The sequence below is a fragment of the Sorghum bicolor genome, chromosome 1, assembly GCF_000003195.3.
Source record: "Sorghum bicolor cultivar BTx623 chromosome 1, Sorghum_bicolor_NCBIv3, whole genome shotgun sequence".
Taxonomy (NCBI): Eukaryota; Viridiplantae; Streptophyta; class Magnoliopsida; order Poales; family Poaceae; genus Sorghum; species Sorghum bicolor.
The window spans coordinates 11,657,918-11,675,119 of NC_012870.2; the positions used below are offsets into that span (position 1 = coordinate 11,657,918).

The following is a 17,202-nucleotide window of genomic DNA, read 5'->3' on the forward strand; positions in this document are numbered from 1 at the left end:
TCCTAAATTTCTACTATTTGGTTGGGTGAATTAAAGGGATGCTGAGATGATAGTCATATAGGCCCACCACCCTTTAGTCGGCCCCACATGTCATCCTCTTATTAATCTTCCGTTCCCCTCTCCTCCCCTTTCTGACTTCCGAGAGCACCTCACCGGCGCCCCCTCCCGTGCTGCCCCTTCCCGAGCCGCCGTCGCCTAGCTGCCCCCTCCCCAGCGCGCCACCCGTCTGCACACCGCCGCCCTCGCCGCGCCTGCACATCGGCGCCTGGAGGACGAGAAGCGAGGAAGAAGACCCCAGCCTCGCCTGAAAACGCATCCCAAGACTTCAACCTCCCTTTCCGGCCGGAGATCCGCCTCGCATCTCCGCGACAGATCCGGGCAAACGGCGGCTGATGCAGTTCTTCGGCGGCTCGTCGCTGACGTCGGTCGCGCCGGAGGCGACCCCAGCCCCGGCGGCGCCCCCCGGCACGGGCACGGGCGCCAGCGCGCAGGTCCTCTACGTCTTCAACCGCAACGGCGTCTGCCTGCTCTACCGCGAGTGGCACCGCCCGCTCCGCACGCTCGACCCCACCCAGGACCACAAGCTCATGTTCGGACTCCTCTTCTCCCTTCGCTCCTTCACCGCCAAGATCGACCCAACCACGTACGTCCTGCTTCTCGATCTTCTAGCACTCCTTGTGATCCTGCATCTGGCCAATGTATGATCTTCTGTTAGAAACTAGACTAGAAAGGCAGATGCGACCGCCAAACCTAGATTGGGCCAGTTTTGATCAGCCCACACATTTAGAATGTACGATGGCCTAGTACCGTTTCTGCAGAGCACGATACTCCTGCCAAATCACATATGAATGTTAACCAGATGGCTGAATATTTGAGTGGCAGCTCTAACTTTTGTGTGATCTGATAGTTCAATTTGAAAAAAAAAGCGAAAACTCACAATGGTTTTATGGAATATGATGGTCAGAAAATAAAAATATTCTATATCTCTTCACAGACATTGAACAGCATAACATCCACCGTTGAAGCCCATAAGGCAGACATAAATTAATTGATGATACAAATGGGTAAAGTAGTAAGTAAACTATCTGCATTTCTTACCTAATGCCAGCAACTCTTGGATTCATCCTCCAAGGACCTCGTGATGTATTTTCGAGAATTGATGTACCTCGAAATTGAAACTAGTGCCCAGAAATAAATGAGCATATGAAAAGATTTTTCAGCAGTCTAAACTGATAGCATGAGGTTTGTTGTGAATCAGAAAATATTTTTTTAGCATCCTAAACTGATAGATGTTGCTTGTGAAGCAGAAACTACATACAAAAATGAATCCCTCTCGCAAAGGAAGGCAGTCTGTCCTCCGAACAAATCCTTGTTGAAGCACACTGATCGGTCGACGTCCAGTGCTGTTGGCAGCAAAAACCGAACACCCTTGCCAGACATGATATTTTGACGGTGGAGGTGCTAGAGGAAGAGACTGAGCGGCTGGCAGGTCATGACGTTCCAAACGACCATTTCATCGAACATGATGGGGGTGTCCGTTGAGCATTTGCAGCTCCAGCCCACCATCAGCGCATCCTCCTTGCACCATGTGCCTGTGCCACATTAGCGGAGCCAGAAGCTTTTAGGAGCCCGGGCAAAATTTATTGTATAAAAATATTTAGCTAGAAAATTACAAAAATCTACTTTAATATAAAGAAATTTTCGAAATGAACCTGGCGACGAGCCCGGCCGGCTGCCCGGGGTGGCCGGGCGGTGGCTCCGCCAGTGCTGTGCCACCCATGCATGCTCTGCTCCTCCTCACGCTGCGCCGTTGCTTCCTCCGGCTCCACTCTGCGTAGGTAGGGGAGAAGAACAGGAAAGGAGCGGCGGTGAGGGTGATGCTGAGCCAGGGAGAAAAGGCAGGGGGGGGGGTGTGTGTGTGGCAGTGTGACGATGGGTTCAATGTGGCCGCCGAGTCTCCACCTGTCATGGGCATAAAGAGGGGCGCCGTAGGGCGCAAGTGTCCTAGTTGGGCCTTAAGCCCATTAGTGTTAATTAGTGTCTCTCTTAGTTATTTGTCTATAGGAATAGTACCATATTGTCTAGGCACAAGAGGTGTTAGTCCTATGTACCTTTTATATTCAGCCCATGGGACACAATGGAAAAGCAATGAATTATGAAGAAACAATTCTAGTCTCCCTCATTCTCTTAAGCTCTTGGCAAAGCATAAGGCCTAGTTATCCCAAGCTCTTGGCAAAGCATAAGGCCTAGTTATCCCAAGCTCTTGGCAAAGCATAAGGCCTAGTTATCTATCTCCCAAATATCCACCGCGTTCATAACACCACCCAGGTGTTGCTTTGTCCTTACACATCCAGCTCAGCAGCTCGCTGTGGCTTCCTTGCCTAGGACTAGGAGGAGGCGACCTCCTTGCCCCATACCTCTGCCATGCAGGAGAGTAGGGCGGGCGCGATGGAGGTGGCGATTTAGTGGCAGGAGATGGAGGACTAGCGCTGGAGGCCTGGGAGGTTGGGACCGACAGTGATTCCGTCTCTTCAGCACCCCAGCAGAGGGGAAGAGCAGGGGACGTTCGAGGGTAGCTGGAGGAGAGAGATGGGCATGCCAGCAGGAGCAGAGGCGGAGGAATTGTGCAGGTTTACGATTATTCGTGAGCGCATGGGTTTGCGGATTAATGGTCGATAGACCCGCTATGACCCAGATTGAATGGTCTGCATCGTGTCCTTGCCAGATGTGACGGTTAGCAGGTGGCGTGGATTGATCTGCTGCCCAAATGTTCACCGCATGATGAGTTTGGAGAAGATTTCATGCTCTTTTGTAGTAGAAGAATGTAGTGGAGAAGATGGAAGAAGAGAGCTGGAAAGGGTAACAGAGGCTTATATCCTTGTAATACAACAAGTATCTCCATCTCTTATGAACATTGCTAAAGGGACAGGCTGGTGCTTTCTTGCCAGCTATCTGTGTATATATAGACTTTCTGGTTAGTTTACATGAGCTTGTAACAATTTAAAGGGCTGGGGTTTGATGATTCAACATAGTAATTGCTGGAGTGTTAACATGATATGACAAAAGGTAAAAAAAATTGATGGAAGTTGATGAATTGCTCAGTGGTGAGCCACTGATGTTTCACTTGGATTCATAAACAGCTTGATGTTTTTTGTATTTTCACACCAGTTGCATTAGTTTTGTATTATATATTTTTTTCCAATCTGTTCATTGCCCGATCGATAACAGGGTTATTGTAAAATACAATCATTTAATACTTACAAATAACTGGAGAACCTATACTGTGTACCAAGTGGCAAATGTTTTGAGTCTTTTAAGATGCCTAATTCTTTTATTTTCCTCTTGACCTTTTTCACATATCAAATGCAGGGCTGAGAAGGGAAATCTTGGCGTGCCACTACTGCCAGGCCAAGGTTGTTCGTTTTATAGCTTCAAGACAAACACATACAAACTGAACTTCATGGAGAGCCCATCTGGTATAAAGGTTAGTATTGCCTATGTTCTTGCTCTGCTGCCTTAACTAATTTGGATATTTGGACCATGTTAAGATCAAAGTTTCTTTTAAGCAGAAATAAATATTGCTTTAAATGCTATCGAACTACCAGATTGCTTCGCCATTGATTTAATAATTTGCCTGGTATGACCAATGGGTTGTACCTTTGTACTGTGAGGAATGATGGGGGCAGCATGGAGAGGGTGGTTTGAGCTTAGGGTTTGGTGGTCCCATGAAAGAATTGAAGAAGTATTGACAAGTATCAGGATTGTTTTTTTATTAAAAATGCTGAAATATCTGATGCTTGTCTGACAAGTATCAGTATTGATAGCCATATTACATGAGCACTCTTAAGTATCTGTGCATCACAGGTTTTAGGACACTGGATACCATGGGTCTACCTACGTGCGTGCTGACTATTTTCATTTAATTGGCATATTCAGTATACTGAATCTAGTGTAAGAATATTGGCATATTTAGTATCGTACTGGATACCATGGGTCTACCTAGTCCTGTCAGTATCCTTCTATCAGGAAAGCTGCTGACGTGACATATTCTTACACTAGATTACACTTTCTCTCCTTTGAAAAGCTAAATCCATTTCCCTTCCTTTGATATACTAAATGCATGATGTGGCATTTTCACTTTTAGTATGAAAGAGAAAGACATGTGCAGTCTTTGTTTTTCTGCAGCGCTGTACCAATTGAATGTTCTTTGTAATTTGGTCATTTCTTTTAGCATGGTAGTGATCGAGCAGATAGATCTCAATATTCCTTTCTCCAGTACTATACTCTGACTTGCTCTACCCTCTTGTTGTAGCTTATACTAATTACACATCCAAGGACTGGTGATCAGCGAGACTCGCTAAAGCATATCTACAATCTATATGTGGAATATGTTGTAAAGAATCCTTTGTATGCTCCTGGAACACCAATCAAGTAAGTTTTGCCGGTTAATGGAAAAATATCTTTACTGCATGTTTAGCTAGAATATTGTTGTTTTTGCGCTGCTAACATTACAACTTTTAGAAGGATGAGATCCTTTTTTTTGGGACTATTTGTAGAAAAGGATGATTTGATCAAGAATTCATATTTGAGCATTTTGACCTAAGTAATGAGCAGACGTTAGACAGATATAAGTGCATAATTTATTTGGGAGGCATATTGATGCAGCAAGTAAGATACCATGATAGATGTAGCTAGCAGCAGCTGTTAGATCTTTTCACATCTAGTAGTCCTCAGTCTCCCAAACATACAGAACTATGTGAATCTAAGCTTAAACATCATGATTCTTGTTGTCCATAACTTAGTGTTCTTTATAGTTGAGGATAACAGTCTTGTAGTGGATATGAACCCTGGATAGTCATTACTTTTGAGAGTTGAGATCATACCTCAATTACCATAAACAACCAGTCGTTTCTTGTTTCATGCCTACTGGTCACATTGTTTCTTCTTTATCTCGTTTCATTCACTAATTTCATGAGCATCTCTCATTTGCAGGTGTGAACTTTTCAATAAACATCTTGATCAATACGTGAGAACATTAATTTGATGTCGTTGAGGTAATTTCTATCCTTGGTGTTTCTTACAGTGCCTCAAATAGTAGTTCTTTGAATGCTTAACAATCTATCACTGATGTGCTGTATAGAGCTGCATATGTATTTTGCATCAATGTTTGCCAATCTTTTTATGTGATTATATATTCAGCTTCGTATTGTGTTCCGGTTTCACACAATGTGGTCATACTGTTTGTCTAGAACTGGCATAACCGAGAAGGCAGGTCGCAGGCGTTGCTGCCTATCTACATATTTCTTTCACATACTTATCACTGCTGAAATGTTACTTTGCAGACTATGAGTTGGTGAGGCATTAGGGAAAAAAAGGGACCATTTCATCATGTCACCATTTCGTGGAAGCACCGTCTCAGGGTCAGGGGTGGTAGACTTTTCTGGTGTAAAATTTGTTTTATTCTCATACAAAGGTGCAGCTGTCTTCTTGTGTACCGACTTCAATTTGACAGCTCTACTGTGACAACGGTTGTTTGTTTGATCATGACGGATGCACTCGACAGGGAAACTGCATTGTCGCTTCTAGTGTGATAAATCTCCATATACATAATTAATCCATGATTTATTGCGTCACTGTTCAAGGGGTTCCTCGTCAGTTAATTATCAGATACTTATACTACATGGCTGTTTGAATCGGCCACCTTGTGAGATGACTAGACTGAAGCTTAACAAAAGAAATAGCATATTTTCTGCTTGAGACATTACGGCTTTAACGTGTAGTGGCCTACTAGGCTCAAGTCGTAACCAATCGTGTCGGATAGGTCGATGTATAACTTGGGCCCGCAGCCGTCCAAACAATCTCCACTTAGAGGTCATAAGGTTCAAATTTGCGAGTACATTCTTCGACGTCATGGTCTAAAACAAGCTTGAAGCATTCAGCTTCGTAGTTGGCGTCACAAAAGGAAACGTTCTGTGAAAGTACGTTTCCTTAAAAATTTGACTTCCTGGGATGCTTCCACAGCAAATAGGAGAGGCATAATCTCGCCTAGAGTCTTGTGCAGATCAAAATTTTCTTTTAGTTTGATCACTATCAAAATCTCTCGGGTGTAAAAGTGAACGGTTTTTTAAAAGTTAAGAGATGGAGAAAAATCGAATGACCATGATAGTTAAGGGAGGTAAATTGAACTCTTCCTAAAAAAATTTAAAAAGTTTCATAAAAAATATTAACAACATTTATATAAATAAATTTATTATAAAAAATATTTCATGATTTATCTAATAATACATATCATGTATTATAAATCATTGACTTCTCCGACCATAGAGCCAAGGGTATGCTTGCTCTAATTTCTTCTTCTATCGTTCTGTTCGCTTGACTGATAAGTCATGATTGAAAGTATTATTTACTAATTTGTTGTGATGATAAATGGTTAAACTTAAAGTAAATAGAGTTGTGGTTTGTTACTTGATCGATCTAGACGATCCAAGCTTGCAACCTATCACCTGCGTCGCGAGTCCGTCGGTGCGTGTGCCGCCTTTTCTTCGTGCGCTGGACGACACGAGCTAGATAGCCCTGTCGCCTGACGTGCGACGTGCCGACGTGTGAGCCGCACCGCTTCGCCGGCGACACGCTCACACGCTACCCACGATCGTAACGCAATCATACTAAGCACTCCGGGAGACACCCTTTGCGGCCTTGTTCAATTCGATCCTCCACGAGGCGAATTCCTTGTTTTAGTTCGCTCTAAAAACCAAAAACTTTTCAAGATTTTTTGTCACATTAAATCTTGCGACATATATATAGAGCACTAAATATAGATGAAAATAAAAGCTAATTACACAGTTTACATATAAATTCGAAAGCTTGTTCTCTTTTCTTTTTAGCCGTATTTTTTTGCCAGCCAACCGTGTTTTTCTCTCATAATAAATTAGCCAACAGTAATTTCAGCCTTAACTTTTCAGACCAGCGAACATGTCAGTGCTACAGTCCCAAAACCAAAAAATTTTCGGAACTAAACAAGGCCTTACAGTATTGGAGAAAAGAAAATTATTTGATCTATCCTGTGTGTGTTATCTAAAGTATAGATTTATGGCACTGGTCCACTCACATGGTAATAATATGTGCGAGCGAGGTTCGAGGATTTTCTCAGAGTGTGTGAGGAGTCATTTGTATCAAGGAACACAGGCTTCTTTCAGTTGATTGATCACCAATCGTTTTATCCTCTCCCTGTTCCTCGCATGGCACCAGCTTCATTCCTTTCGTTGTTATACGTGCGTGCTAAACTTATCCGCATACAAGTACGCGTTCGCCATAAATTCTCCACATTTCATGTGGACCGGTCTGCTGAAATCGGAGAGGTCTGCTTAGTCAACACGTGAACAAATGCCAGAAGAGGTGTACTCCGTACCTAGTTTCCACGTCCCAGGTCGTTACTTGTACGTGTCGTTCACAAGATCACTAAGAGCAAGTTTAATAATACAGTCCACTTGCTGGCTGTAAGATTTCTTACAGTCTTCTCCCAGCCCACCATACAATAGTTACCTATTCACTATTAATACATGGCCCACTTATCTCTCTCACAAAGTTTTTTGGTTCTTGTGTCTAAGCTGGCTGTAAGCTTACAGCCTGCTTCTCCTCTCTCTCATCCCTTCTCTCTTCCACATCAGCATTTAGCCAGCTTACAGCCCACCATAATACTTGCTCTAAGGCTTTGTTTGGATGTTGTCGGATTCACTTCAATCCATGTGTGTTGGTGTGGATTCGGTGGCGAATCTAGGATTTTAGTTTTGGGTATGCCGCTCAAAAAAATTTCAATACAATTCGCTACATCTATTTTAGCAATTCGGCAACAATTGCAACACGATTTAGTATATACATGCACTAAGTAACATAATAAGGCTTAAATTCAAGGATTAAGTTGAAACCATTCACTAAATACAATATAAATAGTTCAAAAACCATATCGATAGTTTAAATATACCTACGTTGCTATTTTCAGACTGTTTTATTTGACATTTTGAATCGACATAAATGCCTTATTATGTTCGCTTTACTGAAAAGCCATGACCAAAAGTACTATTCGTCGATTAATTGTGAGAGAAAAGTATTGTTCATTCGCCGAAATAGTACGGCTCATGAGACATATATTATCTTCATCAACCAGATCAACCACACTTCAACTACTAGTTCAACCTGCTGAACGATTAGAAGGTTCAACTAGATCAGAGAAACAATTAGATGCAATATCCAAGTTTCTCTTCGTAACTGTACAAATTTTAAAAAACACATTGCTAAATAACTAAACAAGATGGTGTCCACGAATGTTTTTTCTTTTTTTCTTTTAACAAATACAGCATATATACAATAAAGTAGTATATATATACACTAATACACTACTGCTGTCCTGTTTCGGGTATGCCGGTGCATACCCGGCATACCCTGTGGCTACGCCACTGTGTGGATTGGAGTGGAATTTAATTCAAGTTTCACTTCAATCCATCTCAATACATGTGGATGGGTATGAATCCGACTACATCCAAACAAGCCGATCGAATTTAAACTCGTCGGATTTGTATGTCGTCCTGCCGACAATCCGCATCCATTCTTCTTCAGTCTTCGTGTGGGTGCCGTTGAACACAGTTACGTGCAAGCAGTGTCAGCACCCCAAAAACAGCATCTTCCAATCCTCACAACGACAGAAGCATATCGATCTAGCTTATTAATTCCACACAAGAGAACTTCATTCATTACTCACGTGTTTACCGGCTACACAATACGTACAGTAGTACATATGTTTAATAAGTATACAACTATACATCACACTATATGTAAACACAGCACACATCTGGCCACCTTTTTATTTATCATCTAGATATATATAACTTATGTTTGTACGTACTACACGCAAACATGAAACTTTCAGATCGCAAGCTCGTCATTTTTCACGGGCAGAAGGTGATCTCGTAGCTCGTCCCGGCCGGGCACGTAAAGATGGTGTTGCTGGTGTCCCTGGGGTACGTGACCGTCTGCGGGCACGCCTTCTTGAAGTACTCCGTCCCGTTGTTGGGGCCGCAGCTGCTGCTCTGGCCGTCGCACGGGTTGCCGCACCCGGCCACCCGCCGCTGCTCGGAGGGGCAGTCGAACGTGATCTCCTGCACCGGGCACGACGGCCCTGCTCCCCTGGCGCACCTGCTGGCGCCGCCGCCGCCGCCGCTGGGGAGGAACGACATGGGCGCGTTGAAGCCGTGGACGAGGGAGATGTCGAACTGGTCGCCGCCGGTTCCGGCGAGCGAGTACTCGGCCAGCGTGATGGGCTCGGACCCGACCTTGCCGCACACCAGCGTGCCGCCGCAGTCGCCCGTCTGGCACTGCCCCAGCGTGCCGTTGATGATGAAGCCGCACCCCGTGCGGCCCCAGACGCGGCCGTTCCGCGTCCCCGCCGGCACGTCGATGAACCACGAGTCCCCGGTGTTGAGCACCGTGCCGCCGCCGGGCAGCGCCGCGGGCCACACGGTGTACGCGCACTTGTTGGTGACCACGATGCTCACGGCGTCCGCGGCCACCGCCACCGCGGCGGCCACGAGGAGGAGAGCGAGCACGCGCAGGCCGGGTGCCATTGTTTTTGGTTGCTAGACTAGAGCTTGCAGTTACTGGTGCGGTGGATTGCTGGACTGGACGTGGGCTTGTCTTGTATGCATGGGTATTTGTAGGAGTAGGACGCCAAACAAGTCAGCATTTGCATGCGCGAATTTTCTTCTACTGTATTGTTCCACGAGTTGGTTGACGGCGTGAGGCATCTTGATGCTGATACATAACGCAGTTGCTGACCACATCAGTCTTGTCGCAACAGTCTTTGAAAGTTCTAATATGCCACCCTGTCTCCGAATCTGCAATTGTGTTTTTCATTTATAATCGTTTTCTTTCTGCGACATAATTATGATTACCTATTAGTACTATCATCATGGATACATAAACGTTCTTTAGAGGTACACATTAGAATTGTTTTGCATTGTGTTAAAAGAAAAGAATTTCATGGGCTAGTAATTTCTAGCCTCCACAAAATAAAGAGGGGCCTCAGGTTTATTGAAGAAGATCAACAATCTCCCAAGTTCTACTAGACATAATATAATCCATTTTACATTTGGTCCTCTCCTTCCAATAGTCGGCTTCAGAAGATGAATAGTCTTTTGTAATCATCACAAAAACACTTTGCAGTCTTTTTTTTTTTTGACAAAATACACACTTTTATTAGCAGCAACTACCTGCAATGATAGAGAAAGGTTCCCAGGATACAGATTGTAGTGCCATTAGGAGGGGGCAGCTACTTGCATGAGAGACATTTGAACATTTAACACTTGCCACATTACAAAGCATTCCAGAGAATTTGAAAGCTTGATTAGCTAGTGTATGAGCTGTAACATTCATATTCCTTTGAACCTTGAGCACTTGGATCCTTTTGTTGGCCACTGAGTTTATGAATCTTTGAGTGAAAGGCTTTGCATCCCAATGTGGTGGATGGTTGAGGTCAGGACCATTGAAGTAGTTCATCAGGAGTTGGCTGTCAGTGAGGAAAGGAACTTCCTCAATCTGAAGCATAGAAGAAGCTTTGGCTGCAAAAGCCATAGCCGCAGCTTGAGCCATGACGACCGAGGTGATGTTGTAGATTTGCACCTTGATGTAGAGCTTTAGATTACTTCTTAGATCTAGGATGAAAATCCCAAGACGTGCTTTCCTTGAGCTTGGTTGTGTCATATCAGGAGCTATGGATGCATCCGTGTAGCACCTGGCTCCGGGTAGCAACATGGGGTACCTGCAAAGAGCTTGGTCGCTGGGCAACCCCAACGTGAAGTGTTGTGGAGCAGTGTTCAGTGAGCTCCTTCCATCTGAAATGGTTCCTGAATTTGGTGAAATGTTTTGCTGCAAATTGAGTGTTCGTCGGACACCTTGGCCCCTCCTTGAACTTTCAGTTTTGGCGTCAAATCGAGCACAGATAGCAGCACCACCGATATCTGCCTCAATAGCATGGTGAATCTGCAAAATAGACCATTTCCTTCTTTTGAATCGGACATCATTCCTAGCTCTCAAGATGTACCATAGAGTTAGGATGATTCGCTGTAGCTCCTCATCAGCAGTTTTTTTTGTTGATGATAGCAGCTAGGCTCTTCTGAATACCATCCTGCTGAAAAGGAAGTAAAGAGGTGCGCAACGGGGTTTTGGAAGAGAACCAAACCGCCCTTGCAAAACTGCAATGGAAGAACAAGTGAGAGTCATTTTCTAACATGTTGCAATTTTCACAGTTTTTACTAATTTTTGTGGAAAGACTCCCAGCTCGAACTCCTGTGGCAATAGCTCTTCTTATCAGCCTCCATGTGAATGCCTTCATGTTGGGAGATAGTTGCTTGTGAGGCCATACTCTCCTTAGTTTGTCTTTTGCTCTTTCAAGAACCTACATTGTGATCCTCCTTAGGATTATACACAAATGTTTACTTATCATGTTCTGTCGGAACAAATGATTCATGAGATAAAACTAATTCTTGACTAGTAGATGTGGTAGCATCTCAGGAAATCGATGATTATACCAACATGCGTGTTAAGTACTGTAGAGTTTATTATTAAGAATGTATAACCCACACACTATTAGTAGTGTAACCAAGAAATGAAGTCTATGGTTTTTTTTGTCCAAGCTTACATTTTTGTTAATCGGAACATTGACCTTAGCCAAACTTTGTTATTTCTTGAATGATGTACGAGAGATTTAATATTTTCTTTTTCTATTTCTGGAATGATGTTATTTCTTTATTCTTTGTGTGCATTATACTTAGTATATGACTAACAATCAGTATAGCTCACTCTGCCATTCCTTGAAAAGTACCACTTTCCCTACACATGATGTAACCAACTCTGTTAGAGTATATTTCTTTGTTTCGACAATCACCGCTTTCACTAGTTGATATTCGTAGACTGTTCAACAACACTTGACGTGGTCTAGTGGTGCGAGAGACAGTGGCGGAGGGTGGTGTTACTGTAGCTATGACAGTAGCAGTGGCAGACATGTACGGCTTCCCATCGCTAGCCTTTTCTACTTTTCTCCGGTAAGTCATAGCTGAAGGTAGGTAAGCTGTACAAGTTCACTTGTTCTTGAGGGATTAGTAGACTTGTTCACTCATTTTTGTCAGAGGCAAGGGGAGGCGAACGCCCCGTTTCGCCTCTACGAGGCTGCGCCAGTGGCGAGGGAAGAGTAGAAGATTGAAGGAGGGCACCCAGGTAAAACGACTTACTCCAACGACGGCAAGATCTAATTCTAAATATATTGGGTTTTATTGCAGTGCATGACACATTTTATTGTTGCACCCGGACTTAAGCTTAGCCTTGGCGCGCTGCTCGAACGGGCAGTCGAAGGTGATCTCCTGCACGGGGCACGACGGCCCTCCCCTGGCGCACCTGCCGCGCCGCCGCCGATGGGGAGGAACGACATGGGCGCGTTGAAGCCGTGGACGGGGGAGACGTCGAAGTAGTCGGCGCCGCCGCCGCCGCCGGTGCCGAGGGAGTACTCGGGCAGCAGCGTGGCGGGCGGGAACCCGACCTTGCTGCACGCCAGCGTGCCGCCGCATGCAGTCGCCCGTCTTGCTCTGCCCCAGCAGCATGCCCTTGGCGATGAAGCCGCAAGCCGTGCGGCCCACCTGACGCGGCCGTTCCGCGTCCCCGCCGGCACGTGGATGGACCATGACGTACTCCCCGGTGTCGAGCACCGTGCCGCCGCCTGGCACCGCCGCGGACCACACGGTGTACCGGCACTTGTTTGTGGCCACGGTGGATCACGGCGTCCGCGACGACCGCGCCGCGGCGAGGAGCAGGACGGCGACGAGGCGCAGGACGGATGCCATTTTGCTCGATCTGAGTGCGTGGAACAGCTCTGTGAAGGTAGTGCGGTGGAGTAGTGAAATGGACGGACTTGGGATCGGTACTTATAATGGCAGATAGCTAGTACGTAGGGGCGTTGGGCGTGGAAGTTAGAATTTACATGGAGGCATTTTACCTTGAAAACTTCCACGAGTTGGATTATGTAAAAGGCATCTTGATGCTTAACCTTAACGGTGCCCACGTTAGTCTTGTGGCAGTGATGTACAAAGTGAGCTGTGAACCTACAAATTTAATGACACCCAAAAGGAAAAGAAATCACAATGCAAGCTGTATACTGCTATTCAGTTCAGAATCAGAATATATATACTAGCTTTAACTAGTTGACTTCCACTTTATCGTCTAGAACAGTTGAAACTATAAGAGCATCTCCAACAACTTGGTAAAATTCACTTGTCAAATCTTGAGTTATAGCAAGTTGCTAACTTGTTTAGCAAAAGAAAAAAGAATGTGTCTCCAATAAGTTGCTATTCTCACTTGGTAAAAATAGAAGATGACAGATGGGACCCGCTCACTTGGTAAAAGAATATATGTCTCCAACAAGTTGCGCTCGGGATAGCAACTTGACAAATCTTGGCAGTAGAGACCTCTGGATAGCAACTTGGGAAATTTAGCAAGTTGAGATAAGGAGTTGTTGGAGGAGAATTTTTATGCTTTTAGCAAATTTGGTAGGATAGCATGTTGAAATACCAAGTTGTTGGAGATGCTACTTCAAACTGCAAATGACCAGTCTGATTAGTCATATCGATAATGATCTATTCTTGTTCAAATTCAGAATAGCCTGAATATGTGTGAATGAAGTTGTGTACACTGCTTGGATCATCTAATGTAAAAAAGGCCACGTTTCAGATCTTCTCAAACCAAGAGATCTTTACTTGAATCATACAAAAACCACAAATTAGGAAAGTCGATTATATATTTCAAACCGAAGAGAGGAGGTCAAAGACTCAAATTAAGGAGGCCACATCTTTTGTTGATCGGAACGGATATTGTATCACGTTGCCACATATCGTGAATACATGAGAGCCGAACACAGGTTCATGTAGCAAACTCCCAATAACCGTACTAGCTACTATAAGTGCCCTCTTCCATTGTTTTTCCTTCTTCTAGATTAGAAAATGGAATCACAATAGCCAAAATTTACCTTTAGAAAAGGCAAAGATGTCCTCCAGCAAAATTTGTCTTTAAAAAATAATTTAGCTAATCTCTTGGAGATATAGTATTGTAATAATCTGATCCAGCCAGAGCAGAGGATATGCACAGAGATTTTTCCACAGCCTTGACTTGTCTGGTCAAAGTCGGTGTGATAGATATGCCGGTATCGAAATGCTTATTAGTCTCTTCTTTTGTCCCAACTAAAATTTATGGAGCCTTAACACGTGCTCTTTTGTAATAGACAAAAAAAAATCCACAAAATAGACAGGCTTATTAGTCTCTTCTTTTGTCCCAACTAAAAATTAATTAGTCGTTAGCTAGTTTCTCCTATCTAATATAAATTGAAATTATCAGTTAGCTGGTTTCTCTTGATCTGTTCCAAGTATTGTTTAACATGAATCCAGACATATAAACAACATTTTGCTAAAATAAAAAAATATTGACATTTTTTTTATTTTTAAGATCTGACCCAACAAGTTTTGTGACTGGTGGTAGTACCAAAATTTAGGGTTAGTCTGGTAAAGCTTCACCTGTCCACCGGCTCTGGCACCTTTTATGGAGTTGAAGCCGTTTTAAAAGGCATTTATAAAAATATAGTTAAACTAGTAGTTTTGTTACCTTAAGGTACCAAAATTTGTGCGGTCATCTAATTTATGAAGCAAGGGAAGCTTCTAATAGTCATCTCTGATTCCCTTGCCTTCTCTTTAATTCCCGCTGTTCTTCCATTGATCCATTCGAAGGGTTGTCCAGGTGACGAGGTTGGTGCATCGAGCAATATATTTATATTTATATTTGTATTTATATTTGTATTTATATTTATATTTATATTTATATTTCTATTTATATTTATATTTATATTTATATTTATATTTATATTTATATTTATATTTATATTTATATTTATATTTATATTTATATTTATATTTATATTTATATTTATATTTATATTTATATTTATATTTATATTTATATTTATATTTATATTTATATTTATATTTATATTTATATTTATATTTATATTTATATTTATATTTATATTTATATTTATATTTATATTTATATTTATATTTATATTTATATTTATATTTATATTTATATTTATATTTATATTTATATTTATATTTATATTTATATTTATATTTATATTTATATTTATATTTATATTTATATTTATATTTATATTTATATTTATATTTATATTTATATTTATATTTATATTTATATTTATATTAATATTAATATTTATATTTATATTTATATTTATATTTATATTTATATTTATATTTATATTTATATTTATATTTATATTTATATTTATATTTTTTAGTATAGTTCGATAAAATAAAAGGCACCACCAATTTATATGATAACATAACATACTAGGGGTCATTTGTCGTGCCAAACGGTACACCTGAAAACAACTCTTATGAAGAAATTCAGAGAAGTCGAAGTCTTTTTTTTTCCACTAAAGAGTCCGCTACAAAAACATGACTTCTCAAGACTCCTTTCTCATAAACTTGATATAAATTATAACAAAACTATCAGTGTAACTATTCTTTATAAATGCCTTTAATTTGTATCTGATATATCATTGCACAATATTCAATTGCATGCCAACCTTGAAACTAGAACAATGGAATTAAAGGATACATAGAAATGTCCGACGTACGTACTCACGTGTGTACTAGATACCATGTCATGCTACGTGGAGCATGGTGTATCAATTGTTCTTGCACAAGTTATTCATAACTTATTCATATATTTGTGCTAGTTTTATTTATTTTTCACGTCTCGTGGGTCAACTACATACGTACGTTCAGCTCGATGGAGCTCATGGAAATTGGAATCATGGGCAGAAGACGACGTTGTAGTTGGTGCCGCCGGGGCAAGTGTATGTGCTGGTGGCGTCGTCCTTGGGGTAGCTGTAGGCGTCCGGGCAGAGCCCCTTGAAGAACTTGGAGTAATCCGTCGGCCCGCAGGTGTTGGCCGCCGAGCCGGTGCAGCAGTACTCGTCGGTCTTGAACACGGTGCACGGGTTGTTGCAGCCGCCGGTGGCCTTCAGCGCGGCGGGGCACTGCGACGTGACGTCGGCGTCGCACCGCGGCCCGCCCTTGGGGCACCCGGAGCCGTCGCCGGCGGGCAAAAAGTCCATGGGCACGTTGAAGCCGTCCACCAGGGAGATGTCGATGAAGTCGAGCCCTTGGTACTGGTTCAGCCCGAACTCGGCCAGCGTGTTGGGCGGCTGCCCGTACTGCGTGCACCGCAGCACGCCGCCGCAGTCCCCAGTCTGGCACTGCCCGTTGCCGCTGCCGTCGAAGGAGCACCCCGTGCGCGCCCACACGCGGCCGCCCGTCGTGCCCGCCGGCACGTTGATGCTCCACGTCTGCCCGTTGTCCAGCTGCTGCCCGCCGCCCGGCACCGCCGCCGCCCACACGGTGTACTGGCACTTGTTGGTCACGGTGAAGGTGGCCGCGTCGGCAGCGGCCGCCGCGAGGAAGACGACGACGACGACGAGCGGGAGGAGGTGGAGGACGGAAGCCATTATTGTTTCTCTGTCTACGTTCAGCTCGATCGATCGAGTAAGCTGCAGTGATGCATATATAGTGGAGGGAACGGATGAGTATATATAGCTGTGGTGGTGTGGTGGATGTGGTATGGAAGAATTCAACATTTGCGTGCTGGAATTTTTGAATTTTCTCGCCGAGTTTCTAAGCTTCCTCGAGTTCGGCAAGGCAGCTTGATTGGTGGATATAGCCCGGCCGAATCGTCGTAGCTTTGTCTTGCTGGCATATATACGGTCGGCTGCAACTGCTAATTAGGAGTACTCTACGTGTGCAATGCACTGGACCATCCAATTTACACTGCCAAACTTGATGTGGATTTTGTCGATCGTTAAAACGTCAATTACTGCTTGGTCTTTCGACAATTTATGCATCATTCATTCGCACAACTGCTTGTGTAAAGATCTTGCATTTCTGTAGTTACTAGGTGATTGCCCGTGCGTTGCAACGGGATGGACAATCTCATATTCAAACTTTTTTCACACGAGTAGAGCTACTACTTATGCGCATCTAAAATTATATCGACTTGTAGGATCATACATGTCTCATGCGCTGTATTTATTTATCA

At 43.3% G+C, this 17,202-nt stretch overlaps 3 protein-coding genes across 3 annotated transcripts; 1 reads left to right on the top strand and 2 right to left on the bottom strand.

Annotated features, from left to right (window-relative positions):
- LOC8056756 (trafficking protein particle complex subunit 1) lies at nt 98-5,633 on the top strand. Its single transcript, XM_002464075.2, has 5 exons — nt 98-643; nt 3,370-3,484; nt 4,313-4,431; nt 4,993-5,054; nt 5,343-5,633. Exons 1-4 carry the CDS (start codon nt 393-395, stop codon nt 5,042-5,044), a joined length of 537 nt encoding a protein of 178 aa, XP_002464120.1. The 5' UTR covers nt 98-392; the 3' UTR covers nt 5,045-5,054; nt 5,343-5,633.
- LOC8056757 (protein P21) lies at nt 8,828-9,722 on the bottom strand. Its single transcript, XM_002466664.2, has one exon. The coding sequence runs from the start codon at nt 9,615-9,617 to the stop codon at nt 8,943-8,945; it is 675 nt and encodes a 224-aa protein (XP_002466709.1). The 5' UTR covers nt 9,618-9,722; the 3' UTR covers nt 8,828-8,942.
- On the bottom strand, nt 15,601-16,681 carry LOC8057198 (alpha-amylase/trypsin inhibitor). Its single transcript, XM_002466667.2, has one exon. The coding sequence runs from the start codon at nt 16,613-16,615 to the stop codon at nt 15,920-15,922; it is 696 nt and encodes a 231-aa protein (XP_002466712.1). The 5' UTR covers nt 16,616-16,681; the 3' UTR covers nt 15,601-15,919.